The sequence below is a fragment of the Oncorhynchus mykiss genome, chromosome 6 (genome assembly GCF_013265735.2).
Source record: "Oncorhynchus mykiss isolate Arlee chromosome 6, USDA_OmykA_1.1, whole genome shotgun sequence".
NCBI lineage: Eukaryota > Metazoa > Chordata > Actinopteri > Salmoniformes > Salmonidae > Oncorhynchus > Oncorhynchus mykiss.
The window spans coordinates 97808082-97827330 of record NC_048570.1 but is presented as its reverse complement, the minus strand read 5'-3'; the positions used below and the strand labels follow the sequence as shown (position 1 = coordinate 97827330).

Here is a 19249-nt window from a genome sequence, read left to right as displayed (position 1 = left end):
CTAAGGGGATGAGGGAGAATATAGAGGAGAGAGGAGAGGAGAGGAGAGGAGAGGAGAGGAGAGGAGAGGAGAGGAGAGGAGAGGAGAGGAGAGGAGAGGAGAGGAGAGGATGAGAGAGAGAGGGAGGTTGGACTGAGGGGATAAGGGAGAACATAGAGGAGCGTTGGTTGGAGAATGGTGCTGGGCTGTATTCATGTGTCAAGTTGCTGTGGATACAAGAGTATCTATGAAGGTGCAATGTGCAGAAATCGCTCCGTCATTTCCTGGTTGATAAAATCCTAATAGTTCCCCTAATTTCAGTTTCTGTGCCAAAACAAACACGTCTAGTGTAGAGAGTCATTGAACCATCTAAACCACTGTGAAATATATTTCTAATAACCAAAAAATATTATATTTTCAGCTGTTTTGAAGCTGGTGAACAAAACAGACAGTAAAAGACACAAAATACTAAACTTAAGAACGGGAAGCACAGGAATAGAGCACATAGAACAGATATAACACGTCTTAAGACTTTCAATGAGAATGACAGATCTATAACTCATATTGCTATGTGAATCTAGTCGGGTCGCCCAGAAAGGTTCCATATCGCAGCGTTAACGACCGAATCATTACCTGTAGTCGTCGCTGAGGCTGACACTGGTTTCCTCTTTACGGAGGCGGGACAGGACGGCTCCGCCCTCCAGCTGTAATCTAGCCAATCGGCTGTCCTCCAGGACGGTGCACATCACACCCCTGTACCTGGCAAGTAACACCTGGGCCTCCTGGGGGGTGGGGGGGGGGGGGGAGTTAGTGTTTTATACACGTGTTGCACCACAAGTCAATTAATGTGTTTTCTAAACTCTTCCACATACACCAAACACCCTTCCTAAACATCTCCTGTCCTGTAATTCAACACTACAAGACCACTCCATATTCAACTCTACCAGACCACTCCATTTCCTGTCCTCTAATTCAACTCTACCAGACCACTCCATTTCCTGTCCTCTAATTCAACTCTACCTGACCAATCCATTTCCTGTCCTGTAATTCAACTCTACCAGACCACTCCACTTCCTGTCCTGTAATTCAACTCTACCAGACCACTCCACTTCCTGTCCTGTAATTCAACGCTACCAGACCACTCCACTTCCTGTAATTCAACTCTACCTGACCACTTCATATTCAACTCTACCTGACCACTCCATTTCCTGTCCTGAAATTCAACTCTACAAGACCACTCCACTTCCTGTCCTGTAATTCAACTCTACCTGACCACTTCATATTCAACTCTACCTGACCAATCCATTTCCTGTCCTGAAATTCAACTCTACCAGACCACTCCATTTCCTGTCCTCTAATTCAACTCTACCTGACCAATCCATTTCCTGTCCTGTAATTCAACTCTACCTGACCACTCCACTTCCTGTCCTGTAATTCAACTCTACCAGACCACTCCACTTCCTGTCCTGTAATTCAACTCTACCAGACCACTCCACTTCCTGTCCTGTAATTCAACGCTACCAGACCACTCCACTTCCTGTCCTGTAATTCAACTCTACCTGACCACTTCATATTCAACTCTACCTGACCACTCCATTTCCTGTCCTGTAATTCAACTCTACCAGACCACTCCACTTCCTGCATTTCAACTCTACCTGACCAATCCATTTCCTGTCCTGTAATTCAACTCTACCTGACCACTTCATATTCAACTCTACCTGACCAATCCATTTCCTGTCCTGTAATTCAACTCTACCAGACCACTCCATTTCCTGTCCTGTACTCCCACTCTACCAGACCACTCCATTTCCTGTCCTGTAAGTCAACTCTACCAGTCTCCTACAGCCTCAATACAACACACGTCATATCCTTCCTAAACATGTCTTCTACAGCCTCAACACACGTCATATACCTCCTAGACATGTCTTCTACAGCCTCAACACACATCATATCCCTCCTAGACATGTCTCCTACAGCCTCAACACACCACAGGACAGTAGACTACAGACTAATGTATATTAACATGGTAGTTACCTCAGCGGTAGCTGGCAGGACAGTAGACTACAGACTATATTAACACGGTAGTTACCTCAGCGGTAGCTGGCAGGACTGTAGACTACAGACTAATGTATATTAACACGGTAGTTACCTCAGCGGTAGCTGGCAGGACAGTAGACTACAGACTATATTAACATGGTAGTTACCTCAGCGGTAGCTGGCAGGACAGCAGACTACAGACTAATGTATATTAACACGGTAGTTACCTCAGCGGTAGCTGGCAGGACAGTAGACTACAGACTATATTAACACGGTAGTTACCTCAGCGGTAGCTGGCAGGACTGTAGACTACAGACTATATTAACACGGTAGTTACCTCAGCGGTAGCTGGCAGGACTGTAGACTACAGACTATATTAACACGGTAGTTACCTCAGCGGTAGCTGGCAGGACTGTAGACTACAGACTATATTAACACGGTAGTTACATCAGCGGTAGCTGGCAGGACAGTAGACTACAGACTATATTAACATGGTAGTTACCTCAGCGGTAGCTGGCAGGACAGTAGACTACAGACTATATTAACATGGTAGTTACCTCAGCGGTAGCTGGCAGGAAAGTAGACTACAGACTATATTAACATGGTAGTTACCTCAGCGGTAGCTGGCAGGAAAGTAGACTACAGACTATATTAACATGGTAGTTACCTCAGCGGTAGCAGGCAGGACAGTAGACTACAGACTATATTAACACGGTAGTTACCTCAGCGGTAGCTGGCAGGACAGTAGACTACAGACTAATGTATATTAACATGGTAGTTACCTCAGCGGTAGCTGGCAGGACAGTAGACTACAGACTTTATTAACATGGTAGTTACCTCAGCGGTAGCTGGCAGGACAGTAGACTACAGACTTTATTAACACGGTAGTTACCTCAGCGGTAGCTGGCAGGACAGTAGACTACAGACTATATTAACACGGTAGTTACCTCAGCGGTAGCTGGCAGGACAGTAGACTACAGACTATATTAACATGGTAGTTACCTCAGCAGTAGCTGGCAGGACAGTAGACTACAGACTATATTAACATGGTAGTTACCTCAGCAGTAGCTGGCAGGACAGTAGACTACAGACTATATTAACATGGTAGTTACCTCAGCAGTAGCTGGCAGGACAGTAGACTACAGACTATATTAACACGGTAGTTACCTCAGCGGTAGCTGGCAGGACAGTAGACTACAGACTATATTAACACGGTAGTTACCTCAGCAGTAGCTGGCAGGACAGTAGACTACAGACTATATTAACATGGTAGTTACCTCAGCGGTAGCTGGCAGGACAGTAGACTGACTACAGACTATATTAACATGGTAGTTACCTCAGCGGTAGCTGGCAGGACAGTAGACTGACTACAGACTATATTAACATGGTAGTTACCTCAGCGGTAGCTGGCAGGACAGTAGACTACAGACTATATTAACATGGTAGTTACCTCAGCAGTAGCAGGCAGGACAGTAGACTACAGACTATATTAACACGGTAGTTACCTCAGCGGTAGCAGGCAGGACAGTAGACTACAGACTATATTAACACGGTAGTTACCTCAGCGGTAGCTGGCAGGACAGTAGACTACAGACTATATTAACACGGTAGTTACCTCAGCGGTAGCAGGCAGGACAGTAGACTACAGACTATATTAACACGGTAGTTACCTCAGCGGTAGCTGGCAGGACAGTAGACTACAGACTATATTAACACGGTAGTTACCTCAGCGGTAGCTGGCAGGACAGTAGACTCCAGACCTGTGATGGTACTCTGCAGAAGGTTGACAGCGTCCTCACAGTGACTGGTTAGCTGTTCCACTCTCTGAAAAACCACCGCCAAAACAGAGACACACAGACACACTGTTCAACCACATGAAAGACAACTATACAAAGACCGAGAGACAGACAGACAGATAACTAAGCGCAGACAACTTTAGTCATCTCCGGTAAGACACTCACAGCAGCACGTGGTTGCCATGGCGCCGTAAAGCAGCCTAAACAGAGAGTTCTGGAAAGTTGGACATATTTTGATTGATTTTGTTTTTGATAAGTCATTGATTTGATTGGATATATCCGGTTGTTTTTACAGGAGTTGCAGGACTGACGGCAGGTTGACTTGTCGGGTTTGGCTAGCTAGCCACCTGGCTAACGTTTGATGTATCTCAGCACTGACGGCAGGTTGACTTGTCCGGGTTGGCTAGCTAGCTACCTGGCTAACGTTTGATGTATCTCAGCACTGACGGCAGGATGACTTGTCCGGTTTGGCTAGCTAGCTACCTGGCTAACGTTTGATGTATCTCAGCACTGATGGCAGGTTGACTTGTCCGGGTTGGCTAGCTAGCTACCTGGCTAACGTTTGATGTATCTCAGCACTGACGGCAGGTTGACTTGTCCGGTTTGGCTAGCTAGCTACCTGGCTAACGTTTGATGTATCTCAGCACTGACGGCAGGTTGACTTGTCCGGTTTGGCTAGCTAGCTACCTGGCTAACGTTTGATGTATCTCAGCACTGATGGCAGGTTGACTTGTCCGGGTTGGCTAGCTAGCTACCTGGCTAACGTTTGATGTATCTCAGCACTGACGGCAGGTTGACTTGTCCGGTTTGGCTAGCTAGCTACCTGGCTAACGTTTGATGTATCTCAGCACTGACGGCAGGTTGACTTGTCCGGGTTTGGCTAGCTAGCTACCTGGCTAACGTTTGATGTATCTCAGCACTGACGGCAGGTTGACTTGTCCGGGTTTGGCTAGCTAGCTACCTGGCTAACGTTTGATGTATCTCAGCACTGACGGCAGGTTGACTTGTCCGGGTTTGGCTAGCTAGCTACCTGGCTAACGTTTGATGTATCTCAGCACTGACGGCAGGTTGACTTGTCCGGGTTTGGCTAGCTAGCTACCTGGCTAACGTTTGATGTATCTCAGCACTGATGGCAGGTTGACTTGTCCGGGTTGGCTAGCTAGCTACCTGGCTAACGTTTGATGTATCTCAGCACTGACGGCAGGTCCGGTTTGGCTAGCTAGCTACCTGGCTAACGTTTGATGTATCTCAGCACTGACGGCAGGTTGACTTGTCCGGTTTGGCTAGCTAGCTACCTGGCTAACGTTTGATGTATCTCAGCACTGACGGCAGGTTGACTTGTCCGGGTTTGGCTAGCTAGCTACCTGGCTAACGTTTGATGTATCTCAGCACTGACGGCAGGTTGACTTGTCCGGTTTGGCTAGCTAGCTACCTGGCTAACGTTTGATGTATCTCAGCACTGACGGCAGGATGACTTGTCCGGGTTTGGCTAGCTAGCTACCTGGCTAACGTTTGATGTATCTCAGCACTGACGGCAGGTTGACTTGTCCGGTTTGGCTAGCTAGCTACCTGGCTAACGTTTGATGTATCTCAGCACTGACGGCAGGTTGACTTGTCCGGTTTGGCTAGCTAGCTACCTGGCTAACGTTTGATGTATCTCAGCACTGACGGCAGGTTGACTTGTCCGGGTTTGGCTAGCTAGCTACCTGGCTAACATTTGATGTATCTCAGCACCGGCTGCTTGTTGATCAATGAGACCTGACTGCATTGTGTAAATGTCAGAGAGCTCGTAGTGAGGGTGACTACTGCTCTGGACTGATGTGTGGTGGCCTGTTGGCGCTGAAGAGCAGCATCAGAGGGAGCACCTACGTGGGTGATACACGTTAGATGTGGAGGTATGAAGTCCAGGCTACAGAGAGGATGAGCTGAGGAAGATAGCAGGGTCAGCAAGCCATCTCCATCACCTGGCTTCAACATCACCTATTTTCATCATCACCTAGCTTCACCATCACCTAGCTTCATCATCACCTAGCTTCACCATCAGCATCACCTGGCTTCACCATCACCATCACCTAGCTTCATCATCACCTAGCTTCACCATCACCATCACCTATCTTCATCATCACCTAGCCTCACCATCACCTGGCTTCACCATCACCTGGCTTCACCATCACCATCATCTAGCTTCACCATCACCTGGCTTCACCATCGCCTGGCTTCACCATCACCTGGCTTCAACATCACCTGGTCTCACCATCACCTGGCTTCACCATCACCATCACCTGGCTTCACCATCACCTGGCTTCACCATCACCATCATCTGGCTTCACCATCACCTGGCTTCACCATCACCTAGCTTCACCATCACCTAGCTTCACCATCACCTGGCTTCACCATCATCTATCCTCATCATCACCTGGCTTCACCATCACCTGGCTTCATCATCACCATCACCTGGCTTCACCATCACCTAGCTTCACCATCACCTGGCTTCACCATCATCTATCTTCATCATCACCTAGCTTCACCATCACCTGGCTTCACCATCACCTGGTCTCACCATCACCTAGCTTCACCATCACCTGGCTTCACCATCACCTGGCTTCACCATAATCTATCTTCACCATCACCTGGCTTCACCATCACCTGGCTTTACCATCACCTGGCTTCACCATCACCTGGCTTCACCATCACCTGGCTTCACCATCACCTAGCTTCACCATCACCTGGCTTCACCATCACCTGGTCTCACCATCACCTAGCATCACCATCACCTGGCTATACCATCACCATCACCTAGCTTCAACATCACCTGACTTTACCATCACCTGGTCTCACCATCACCTGGCTTCCCCATCACCTAGCTTCACCATCACCTGGCTTCACCATCATCTATCTTCATCATCACCTGGCTTCACCATCACCTGGCTTCACCATAACCTGGCTTCACCATCACCTAGCTTCACCATCACCTGGCTTCACCATCATCTATCTTCATCATCACCTGGCTTCACCATCACCTAGCATCACCATCACCTAGCTTCATCATCACCATCACCTAGCCTCACCATCACCTAGCTTCATCATCACCTAGCTTCACCATCACCTGGCTTCACCATCACCTAGCTTCACCATCACCTGACTTCACCATCACCTGGTCTCACCATCACCTGGCTTCACCATCACCTGGTCTCACCATCACCTAGCTTCACCATCACCTAGCTTCACCATCACCTAGCATCACCATCACCAGGCCTCACCATCACCTAGCTTCACCATCACCTGGTCTCAACATCACCAGGCTTCACCATCACCTAGCTTCACCATCACCTGGCTTCACCACCCCCTAGCATCACCATCACCTATCTTCATCATCACCAGCACCTAGCCTCACCATCACCTAGCTTCACCATCACCTAGCTTCACCATCACCTGGCTTCACCATCACCATCACCTAGCTTCACCATCACCTAGCTTCATCATCACCTAGCATCACCATCACCTATCTTCATCATCACCTAGCCTCACCATCACCTAGCTTCACCATCACCTGGCTTCACCATCACCATCACCTAGCTTCACCATCACCTGACTTCACCAGCACCTGGTCTCACCATCCCCTAGCATCACCATCACCTAGCTTCACCATCACCTAGTTTCACCATCACCTAGCATCACCAGGCCTCACCATCACCTAGCTTCACCATCACCTGGTCTCACCATCACCAGGCTTCAGCATCACCTGGCTTCACCATCAACATCATATCTCACCGTTCTGAAGCAGACCCAGGCGCTGTGTGAAAAGGGGAAGGATCCATCAAACTCAGTAGGCAGCTGAGACACCTCCACATGTTTATAGAGAGACTTCAGAGAGGTCAACAACTCCACCTGGATAGAAAGGGGAGAAATAGGAGGAGGGGGAGAGGGAGAGAGAGAGAAAGAGAGAGAGAGAGAAGAGAAGAGAACTCAATACATTACAACAGCCCCTCAACACTCTGCCAGACAGAACTCAATACATTACAACAGCCCCTCAACACTCTGCTAGACAGAACTCAATACATTACAACAGCCCCTCAACACTCTGCCAGACAGAACTCAATACTAAATACATTACAACAGCCCCTCAACACTCTGCCAGACAGATCTCAATACATTACAACAGCCCCTCAACACTCTGCCAGACAGAACTCAATACATTACAACAGCCCCTCAACACTCTGCCAGACAGAACTCAATACTAAATACATTACAACAGCCCCTCAACACTCTGCCAGACAGAACTCAATACATTACAACAGCCCCTCAACACTCTGCCAGACAGAACTCAATACATTACAACAGCCCCTCAACACTCTGCCAGACAGAACTCAATACATTACAACAGCCCCTCAACACTCTGCCAGACAGAAATCAATACATTACAACAGCCCCAGGCGTAGAACCAGGTCTCTGTGTTACCTGTGCGGCTGAGGATTTCTCCAGGCGTAGAACCAGGTCTCTGTGTGTTACCTGTACGGCTGAGGGTTTCTCCAGGCGTAGAACCAGGTCTCTGTGTGTTACCTGTACGGCTGAGGGTTTCTCCAGGCGTAGAACCAGGTCTCTGTGTGTTACCTGTACGGCTGAGGGTTTCTCCAGGCGTAGAACCAGGTCTCTGTGTGTTACCTGTACGGCTGAGGGTTTCTCCAGGCGTAGAACCAGGTCTCTGTGTGTTACCTGTACGGCTGAGGGTTTCTCCAGGCGTAGAACCAGGTCTCTATCAGCCAGTAACAGGACAGTGTAGATACAGCCGGGCAAAGCATCCTGTCAGGGAGAGAGAGACAGAGAACAAGAGACAGATCAGTAGAATAACAGACAAGCAGGTGAAGCTGTCTAGACAACAGACAACATGGGTAGGTGTTGACAGATGAAGCTGTCTCAACAACAGACAACATGGGTAGGAGTTGACAGATGAAGCTGTCTCAACAACAGACAACATGGGTAGGAGTTGACAGGTGAAGCTGTCTCAACAACAGACAACATGGGTAGGAGTTGACAGGTGAAGCTGTCTCAACAACAGACAACATGGGTAGGAGTTGACAGGTGAAGCTGTCTCAACAACAGACAACATGGGTAGGAGTTGACAGGTGAAGCTGTCTCAACAACAGACAACATGGGTAGGAGTTGACAGGTGAAGCTGTCTCAACAACAGACAACATGGGTAGGAGTTGACAGGTGAAGCTGTCTCAACAACAGACAACATGGGTAGGAGTTGACAGGTGAAGCTGTCTCAACAACAGACAACATGGGTAGGGGTTGACAAATGAAGCTGTCTAAACAACAGACAACATGGGTAGGAGTTGACAGGTGAAGCTGTCTCAACGAGACAATATGGGTAGGAGTTGACAGGTGAAGCTGTCTCAACAACAGACAACATGGGTAGGAGTTGACAGGTGAAGCTGTCTCAACAACAGACAACATGGGTAGGAGTTGACAGGTGAAGCTGTCTCAACAACAGACAACATGGGTAGGAGTTGACAGGTGAAGCTGTCTCGACAACAGACAACAATTTTATTTTTTATTTTTTTTATTTACTGACTGAATGACTGACTTGTAATCCACCTCGCTGAGGTCAGCCTGCTTCATTCACGCACGCACACACACACACAAACTAATCCTTAGGAAGGGTTTCATGAATAGAATCCGTAACCTTGATAAACTAACCGTTTGTTCTGAGCAAACATCACCTCAGCAGAATCAAACTCCTACACACCCAGACTAACATGAACCCCCTCCACCCCCTCCTTCCTCTCTCCCTTAATGCAGATTGCTACATGAACCCCCTCCATCCACTCCTTCCTCTCTCCCTTAATGCAGATTGCTACATGAACCCCCTCCATCCACTCCTTCCTCTCTCCCTTAATGCAGATTGCTACATTAACCCCCTCCACCCACTCCTTCCTCTCTCCCTTAATGCAGATTGCTACATTAACCCCCTCCACCCACTCCTTCCTCTCTCCCTTAATGCAGATTGCTACATTAACCCCCTCCACCCACCCCTTCCTCTCCCCCTTAATGCAGATTGCTACATTAACCCCCTCCACCCACCCCTTCCTCTCCCCCTTAATGCAGATTGCTACATGAACCCCCTCCACCCTCCTTCCTCCCCCCCTTAATGCAGATTGCTACATTAACCCCCTCCACCCCCTCCTTCCTGCCCCTTAATGCAGATTGCTACATTAACCACCTCCTTCCTCCCCCTTAATGCAGATTGCTACATTAACCCCCTCCACCACCTCCTTCCTCCCCCCCTTAATGCAGATTGCTACATTAACCCCCTCCACCCCCTCCTTCCTGCCCCTTAATGCAGATTGCTACATTAACCCCCTCCACCCCCTCCTTTCTGCCCCTTAATGCAGATTGCTACATGAACCCCCTCCACCACCTCCTTCCTCCCCCCCTTAATGCAGATTGCTACATTAACCCCCTCCACCACCTCCATCCCCTCCTTCCTCCCCCCCTTAATGCAGATTGCTAAATTAACCCCCTCCACCCCCTCCTTCCCCCCCCCCCTTAATGCAGATTGCTACATTAACCCCCTCCACCCCCTCCTTCCTCCCCCTTAATGCAGATTGCTACATTAACCCCATCCACCACCTCCTTCCTCCCCCCCTTAATGCAGATTGCTACATTAACCCCCTCCACCCCCTCCTTCCTGCCCCTTAATGCAGATTGCTACATTAACCCCCTCCACCCCCTCCTTCCTGCCCCGTAATGCAGATTGCTACATTAACCCCCTCCACCACCTCCTTCCTCCCCCCCTTAATGAAGATTGCTACATTAACCCCCTCCACCCCCTCCTTCCCCCCCCCCCCCTTAATGCAGATTGCTACATTAACCCCCTCCACCCCCTCCTTCCTCCCCCCCTTAATGCAGATTGCTACATTAACCCCCTCCACCCCCTCCTTCCTCCCCCTTAATGCAGATTGCTACATTAACCCCCTCCACCACCTCCTTCCTCCCCCCCTTAATGCAGATTGCTACATTAACCCCCTCCACCCCCTCCTTCCTCCCCCCCTTAATGCAGATTGCTACATTAACCCCCTCCACCCCCTCCTTCCTCCCCCTTAATGCAGATTGCTACATTAACCCCCTCCACCCCCTCCTTCCTCTCCCCCTTAATGCAGATTGCTACATTAACCCCCTCCACCCTCTCCCCCTTAATGCAGATTGCTACATTAACCCCCTCCACCCCCTCCTTCCTCTCCCCCTTAATGCAGATTGCTACATTAACCCCCTCCACCCTCTCCCCCTTAATGCAGATTGCTACATTAACCCCCTCCACCCTCTCCCCCTTAATGCAGATTGCTACATTAACCCCCTCCACCCCCTCCTTCCTCCCCCTTAATGCAGATTGCTACATTAACCCCCTCCACCCCCTCCTTCCTCTCCCCCTTAATGCAGATTGCTACATTAACCCCCTCCACCCTCTCCCCCTTAATGCAGATTGCTACATTAACCCCCTCCACCCCCTCCTTCCTCCCCCTTAATGCAGATTGCTACATTAACCCCCTCCACCCCCTCCTTCCTCACCCCCTTAATGCAGATTGCTACATTAACCCCCTCCACCCTCTCCCCCTTAATGCAGATTGCTACATTAACCCCCTCCACCCCCTCCATCCACTCCTTCCTCTCCCCCTTAATGCAGATTGCTACATTAACCCCCTCCACCCCCTCCTTCCTCCCCCTTAATGCAGATTGCTACATTAACCCCCTCCACCCCCTCCTTAATGCAGATTGCTACATTAACTGGCTTTGCAGTGACTTCAGTGCAACAGGAAACATAATACTGTTTCTACCTCATTTGCCAACTGTCAAATTGTACAGTGGCTTTATGGCACCGAGTCAAATACCCCAAACAACCTGGTGTTCTGTGTGCCACGTTTACACTGATCTGGATACTGTTGTTATCTATTACCGACCTGTCAACATAACTAACACTGATCTGGATACTGTTGTTATCTATTACCGACCTGTCAACATAACTAACACTGATCTGGAAACGGTTGTTATCTATTACCGACCTGTCAACATAACTAACACTGATCTGGAAACTGTTGTTATCTATTACCGACCTGTCAACATAACTAACACTGATCTAGACAGTATTAATAACAAAGACTGACCTGGAATCAGAGAAAACAGTATAAACCCTGACTAGTTGCTCTGCTGGGTGGTAAAGACTGACCTGGAATCAGAGAAAACAGTATAAACTCTGACTAGTTGCTCTGCTGGGTGATAAAGACTGACCTGGAATCAGAGAAAACAGTATAAAACTGACTAGTTGCTCTGCTGGGTGATAAAGACTGACCTAGAATCAGAGAAAACAGTATAAACGCTGACTAGTTGCTCTGCTGGGTGATAAAGACTGACCTAGAGTCAGACAAAACAGTATAAACCCTGACTAGTTGCTCTGCTGGGTGATAAAGACTGACCTAGAGTCAGACAAAACAGTATAAACCCTGACTAGTTGCTCTGCTGGGTGATAAAGACTGACCTCGAGTCAGACAAAACAGTATAAACCCTGACTAGTTGATCTGCTGGGTGATAAAGACTGACCTAGAGTCAGACAAAACAGTATAAACCCTGACTAGTTGATCTGCTGGGTGATAAAGACTGACCTAGAGTCAGACAAAACAGTATAAACCCTGACTAGTTGATCTGCTGGGTGATAAAGACTGACCTGGAATCAGACAAAACAGTATAAACCCTGACTAGTTGCTCTGCTGGGTGATAAAGACTGACCTGGAATCAGACAAAACAGTATAAACCCTGACTAGTTGCTCTGCTGGGTGATAAAGACTGACCTAGAGTCAGACAAAACAGTACAAACCCTGACTAGTTGCTCTGCTGGGTGATAAAGACTGACCTGGAATCAGACAAAACAGTATAAACCCTGACTAGTTGCTCTGCTGGGTGATAAAGACTGACCTGGAATCAGACAAAACAGTATAAACCCTGACTAGTTGCTCTGCTGGGTGATAAAGACTGACCTGGAATCAGACAAAACAGTATAAACCCTGACTAGTTGCTCTGCTGGGTGATAAAGACTGACCTGGAATCAGACAAAACAGTATAAACCCTGACTAGTTGCTCTGCTGGGTGATAAAGACTGACCTGGAATCAGACAAAACAGTATAAACCCTGACTAGTTGCTCTGCTGGGTGATAAAGACTGACCTGGAATCAGACAAAACAGTATAAACCCTGACTAGTTGCTCTGCTGGGTGATAAAGACTGACCTGGAATCAGACAAAACAGTATAAACCCTGACTAGTTGCTCTGCTGGGTGATAAAGACTGACCTGGAATCAGACAAAACAGTATAAACCCTGACTAGTTGCTCTGCTGGGTGATAAAGACTGACCTGGAATCAGACAAAACAGTATAAACCCTGACTAGTTGCTCTGCTGGGTGATAAAGACTGACCTGGAATCAGACAAAACAGTATAAACCCTGACTAGTTGCTCTGCTGGGTGATAAAGACTGACCTGGAATCAGACAAAACAGTATAAACCCTGACTAGTTGCTCTGCTGGGTGATAAAGACTGACCTGGAATCAGACAAAACAGTATAAACCCTGACTAGTTGCTCTGCTGGGTGATAAAGACTGACCTGGAATCAGACAAAACAGTATAAACCCTGACTAGTTGCTCTGCTGGGTGATAAAGACTGACCTGGAATCAGACAAAACAGTATAAACCCTGACTAGTTGCTCTGCTGGGTGATAAAGACTGACCTAGAATCAGACAAAACAGTGAACTACAGTAGCAGGTCTGGTCCCCTGTGTAGACATGTACAATGCTCTTCAGGAGAAAACTGTGTGTGTGTGTGTTTTCTCATGTGACTCATGGGGCTCAGTAAAATATGAGTCAGATTTTATTTATTTATTTAACCGTTATTTAACTAGGCAAGTCAGTTAAGAACAAATTCTTACAATGGCAGCCTACCCCGGCCAAACCCGGCCTGCCCCGGCCACACCCGGCCTGCCCCGGCCAAACCCGCCCTTAAGGTTAATATATATGTGAAATATAGATGCAACTTAAAACAATTTCAAGTTTTTACTGAGTTACAGTTCATATAAGGAAATACGTCTAACCTGACCGTAATACCCTGTATATAGCCTCCACGTTGACTCTGTACCGTAATACCCTGTATATAGCCTCCACATTGACTCTGTACCGTAATACCCTGTATACAGCCTCCACATTGACTCTGTACCATAATACCCTGTATATAGCCTCCACATTGACTCTGTACCGGTACCCCCTGTATATAGCCTCCACATTGACTCTGTACCGGTACCCCCTGTATATAGCCTCCACAATGACTCTGTACCGTAACACCCTGTATATAGCCTCCACATTGACTCTGTACCGTAATACCCTGTATATAGCCTCCACATTGACTCTGTACCGGTACCCCCTGTATATAGCCTCCACAATGACTCTGTACCGTAACACCCTGTATATAGCCTCCACATTGACTCTGTACCATAATACCCTGTATATAGCCTCCACATTGACTCTGTACCGTAATACCCTGTATAGCCTCCACATTGACTCTGTACCGTAACACCCTGTATATAGTCTCCACATTGACTCTGTACCGTAATACCCTGTATATAGCCTCCACATTGACTCTGTACCGGTACCCCCTGTATATAGCCTCCACATTGACTCTGTACCGTAATACCCTGTATATAGTCTCCACATTGACTCTGTACCGTAACACCCTGTATATAGCCTCCACATTGACTCTGTACCCCCTGTATATAGCCTCCACATTGACTCTATACCGTAATACCCTGTATATAGCCTCCACATTAACTCTGTACCGTAATACCCTGTATATAGTCTCCACATTGACTCTGTACCGTAATACCCTGTATATAGTCTCCACATTGACTCTGTACCGTAACACCCTGTATATAGTCTCCACATTGACTCTGTACCGTAATACCCTGTATATAGCCTCCACATTGACTCTGTACCCCCTGTATATAGCCTCCACATTGACTCTGTACCGTAATACCCTGTATATAGCCTCCACATGGACTCTGTACCGTAATACCCTGTATATAGCCTCCACATTGACTCTGTACCGTAACACCCTGTATATAGCCTTCACATTGACTCTGTACCGGTACCCCCTGTATATAGCCTCCACATTGACTCTGTACCGTAATACCCTGTATATAGCCTCCACATTGACTCTGTACCGTAACACCCTGTATATAGCCTCCACATTGACTCTGAACCGTAACACTCTGTATATAGCCTCCACATTGACTCTGTACCGTAACACCCTGTATATAGCCTCCACATTGACTCTGTACCGTAATATCCTGTATATAGCCTCCACATTGACTCTGTACCGTAATACCCTGTATATAGCCTCCACATTGACTCTGTACCGTAATACCCTGTATATAGCCTCCACATAGATTCTGTACTGGTACCCCCTGTATATAGCCTCCACATTGACTCTGTACCGTAATACCCTGTATATAGCCTCCACATTGACTCTGTACCGTAATACCCTGTATATAGCCTCCACATTGACTCTGTACCGGTACCCCCTGTATATAGCCTCCACATTGACTCTGTACCGTAATACCCTGTATATAGCCTCCACATTGACTCTGTACCGATACCCCCTGTATATAGCCTCCACATTGACTCTGTACCGTAATACCCTGTATATAGCCTCCACATTGACTCTGTACCGTAATACCCTGTATATAGCCTCCACATTGACTCTGTACCGTAATACCCTGTATATAGCCTCCACATTGACTCTGTACCGTAATACCCTGTATATAGCCTCCACATTGACTCTGTACCGTAATACCCTGTATATAGCCTCCACATTGACTCTGTACCGTAATACCCTGTATATAGCCTCCACATTGACTCTGTACCGTAATACCCTGTATATAGCCTCCACATTGACTCTGTACCGGTACCCCCTGTATATAGCCTCCACATTGACTCTGTACCGTAATACCCTGTATATAGCCTCCACATTGACTCTGTACCGTAATACCCTGTATATAGCCTCCACATTGACTCTGTACCGTAATACCCTGTATATAGCCTCCACATTGACTCTGTACCGTAATACCCTGTATATAGCCTCCACATTGACTCTGTACCGTAATACCCTGTATATAGCCTCCACATTGACTCTGTACCGTAATACCCTGTATATAGCCTCCACATTGACTCTGTACCGTAATACCCTGTATATAGCCTCCACATTGACTCTGTACCGTAATACCCTGTATATAGCCTCCACATTGACTCTGTACCGGTACCCCCTGTATATAGCCTCCACATTGACTCTGTACCGTAATACCCTGTATATAGCCTCCACATTGACTCTGTACCGTAATACCCTGTATATAGCCTCCACATTGACTCTGTACCGTAATACCCTGTATATAGCCTCCACATTGACTCTGTACCGTAACACCCTTTATATAGCCTCCACATTGACTCTGTACCGTAATACCCTGTATATAGCCTCCACATTGACTCTGTACCGTAACACCCTGTATATAGCCTCCACATTGACTCTGTACCGTAACACCCTGTATATAGCCTCCACATTGACTCTGTACCGTAATACCCTGTATATAGCCTCCACATTGACTCTGTACCGTAACACCCTGTATATAGCCTCCACATTGACTCTGTACCGTAACACCCTGTATATAGTCTCCACATTGACTCAGTACCGTAATACCCTGTATATAGCCTCCACATTGACTCAGTACCGTAATACCCTGTATATAGCCTCCACATTGACTCTGTACCGTAATACCCTGTATATAGTCTCCACATTGACTCAGTACCGTAATACCCTGTATATAGCCTCCACATTGACTCTGTACCGTAATACCCTGTATATAGCCTCCACATTGACTCTGTACCGTAATACCCTGTATATAGCCTCCACATTGACTCTGTACCGTAATACCCTGTATATAGCCTCCACATTGACTCTGTACCGTAATACCCTGTATATGGCCTCCATGTTGTTATTTTACTGCTGCTCTTTAATTATTGGTTATTTTTCTATTTAAATGTTTTTTTTTGGTTTTTGGTTTTTACATCAGTGTATTTTAGTAAATACTTTAATACTTTTTTTTCTTAAAATTGCATGGTTGGTTAAGGGCTTGTAAGTAAGCATTTCACTGGAAGGTTGTATTCGGCGCATGTGACAAATAACATTTGATTAGATTTGAAGTCAATTGAATTCAATTCATTAGGCCCTAATCTATGGATTTCACATGACTGGGCAGGGGTGCAGCCATGGGTGGGCCTTAGAGGCCATAGGTCCACCCACTGGGGAGCCAGGGTCCACCCACTGGGGAGCCAGGGTCCACCCACTGGGGAGCCAGGGTCCACTCACTGGGGAGTCAGGGTCCACCCACTGGGGAGCCAGGCCCAGCCAATCAGAATAAGTTTTCCCCACAAAAGGGCTTTACTACAGACAGAAATCCAAATTGACAGGAGACCAAATCATGTCCACCATCAAACAAACAGGAGAAAACAGGAATCAAATTGTCCACAGTGACCATCAAAGCAGCCATTGTGGTCAAATCAATTAGTGAGCAATGTATCAAAGCCAGAGACTGTGGCCAGGCCAGGATAGGGCCAGTACTGGTCTAAAGTAGAGCACTAAGAAGGGAATAGGGTGCCATTTGGGACACAGTCGAGGTGTCAGGCCCTTAGACCCAGTAATAAGATGATGCTATGTGGAGACATTGTGTGTTGGGGAGGGGGGGGGGGCTATTCCCTGTGGGACCAGGAGGTCTGGTGAGGGGCTACATTAGGGAACGGACCTCTGTGGCTGAGGGTGATAACCCTGCTCATCTGTCATTGTTAGCAGTGACCTGGAATGGAGGGAGGGACACATGTGTTCTAGAACCCTCACAACATCATACAGACAGAGCACTCAGTTCTAGAACCTTCACAACATCAGACAGACGGAGCACTCGCCATGTTCTAGAACCCTCACAACATCAGACAGACAGACAGAGCACTCAGAGGTTCTCTAAATAACATTGTAGAGAAAATGACTGAAGCTAACAGTGTTGTTGTGTCCCGGTGTCTGACACCACCGTAGCTTCAAGAGACAACTTGAACAGAGCAGAGTGATTATACACAGAACTGCATGGCAGTAATGAAGTCCTCTCACAGTCTATTCCTACTGAAATGGAGACGGAGTGGAGGCTGCAGGGTGGCCACTAGACAACCACCAAGTGGAACGGTTGGAGGACAAAGGCATCCTGATTACAAACAGACTCCATGACCACAACGAGCTGTTTCTACATTTACCAGACTCTCTGATCCAGAGAGACTTACAGTAGAGAGTCATTTAACAGACTCTCTGATCCAGAGAGACTTACAGTAGAGAGTCATTTAACAGACTCTCTGATCCAGAGAGACTTACAGTAGAGAGTCATTTAACAGACTCTCTGATCCAGAGAGACTTACAGTAGAGAGTCATTTAACAGACTCTCTGATCCAGAGAGACTTACAGTAGAGAGTTATTTAACAGACTCTCTGATCCAGAGAGACTTACAGTAGAGAGTCATTTAACAGACTCTCTGATCCAGAGAGACTTACAGTAGAGAGTCATTTAACAGACTCTCATCCAGAGAATTAGAGTCGAGAGTCATTTAACAGACTCTCTGATCCAGAGAGACTTACAGTAGAGAGTCATTTAACAGACTCTCTGATCCAGAGACTTACAGTAGTGAGTACATACATGTTTATACTGGTCTCCAGTGGGAATCGAACCCACAACCCTGACGGTGCGAGAGCCATGCTGCACCAACTGAACCACACAGGACCTGATAGTTCCTTTCACCAGAACCTGTTTCCTGGTTTCCTGTTTGACCGTGTCTGTAAACACTGTTCCCTGGTTTCCTGTTTGACCGTGTCTGTAAACACTGTTTCCTGGTTTCCTGTTTGACCGTGTCTGTAAACACTGTTCCCTGGTTTCCTGTTTGACCGTGTCTGTAAACACTGTTCCCTGGTTTCCTGTTTGACCGTGTCTGTAAACACTGTTCCCTGGTTTCCTGTTTGACCGTGTCTGTAAACACTGTTCCCTGGTTTCCTGTTTGACCGTGTCTGTAAACACTGTTCCCTGGTTTCCTGTTTGACTGTGTCAGTAAACACTGTTCCCTGGTTTCCTGTTTGACCGTGTCTGTAAACACTGTTCCCTGGTTTCCTGTTTGACCGTGTCTGTAAACACTGTTCCCTGGTTTCCTGTTTGACCGTGTCTGTAAACACTGTTCCCTGGTTTCCTGTTTGACCGTGTCTGTAAACACTGTTCCCTGGTTTCCTGTTTGACCGTGTCTGTAAACACTGTTCCCTGGTTTCCTGTT

The 19249-nt window shown here is 47.3% G+C and overlaps 1 protein-coding gene across 1 annotated transcript in view; it reads right to left on the bottom strand.

The window, feature by feature from the left end:
- Positions 1–19249, bottom strand: part of plekhg4 (pleckstrin homology domain containing, family G (with RhoGef domain) member 4) — a 146117-nt gene that overhangs the window by 116445 nt on the left and 10423 nt on the right. The window contains exons 5-8 of the mRNA XM_036981686.1: positions 8526–8612; positions 7584–7700; positions 3742–3840; positions 613–761 (exon numbers count right to left, since the gene is read on the bottom strand). Of these exons, the coding sequence (XP_036837581.1) occupies positions 613–761; positions 3742–3840; positions 7584–7700; positions 8526–8612 (452 nt within the window). The remainder of the gene's footprint in view (positions 1–612; positions 762–3741; positions 3841–7583; positions 7701–8525; positions 8613–19249) is intronic.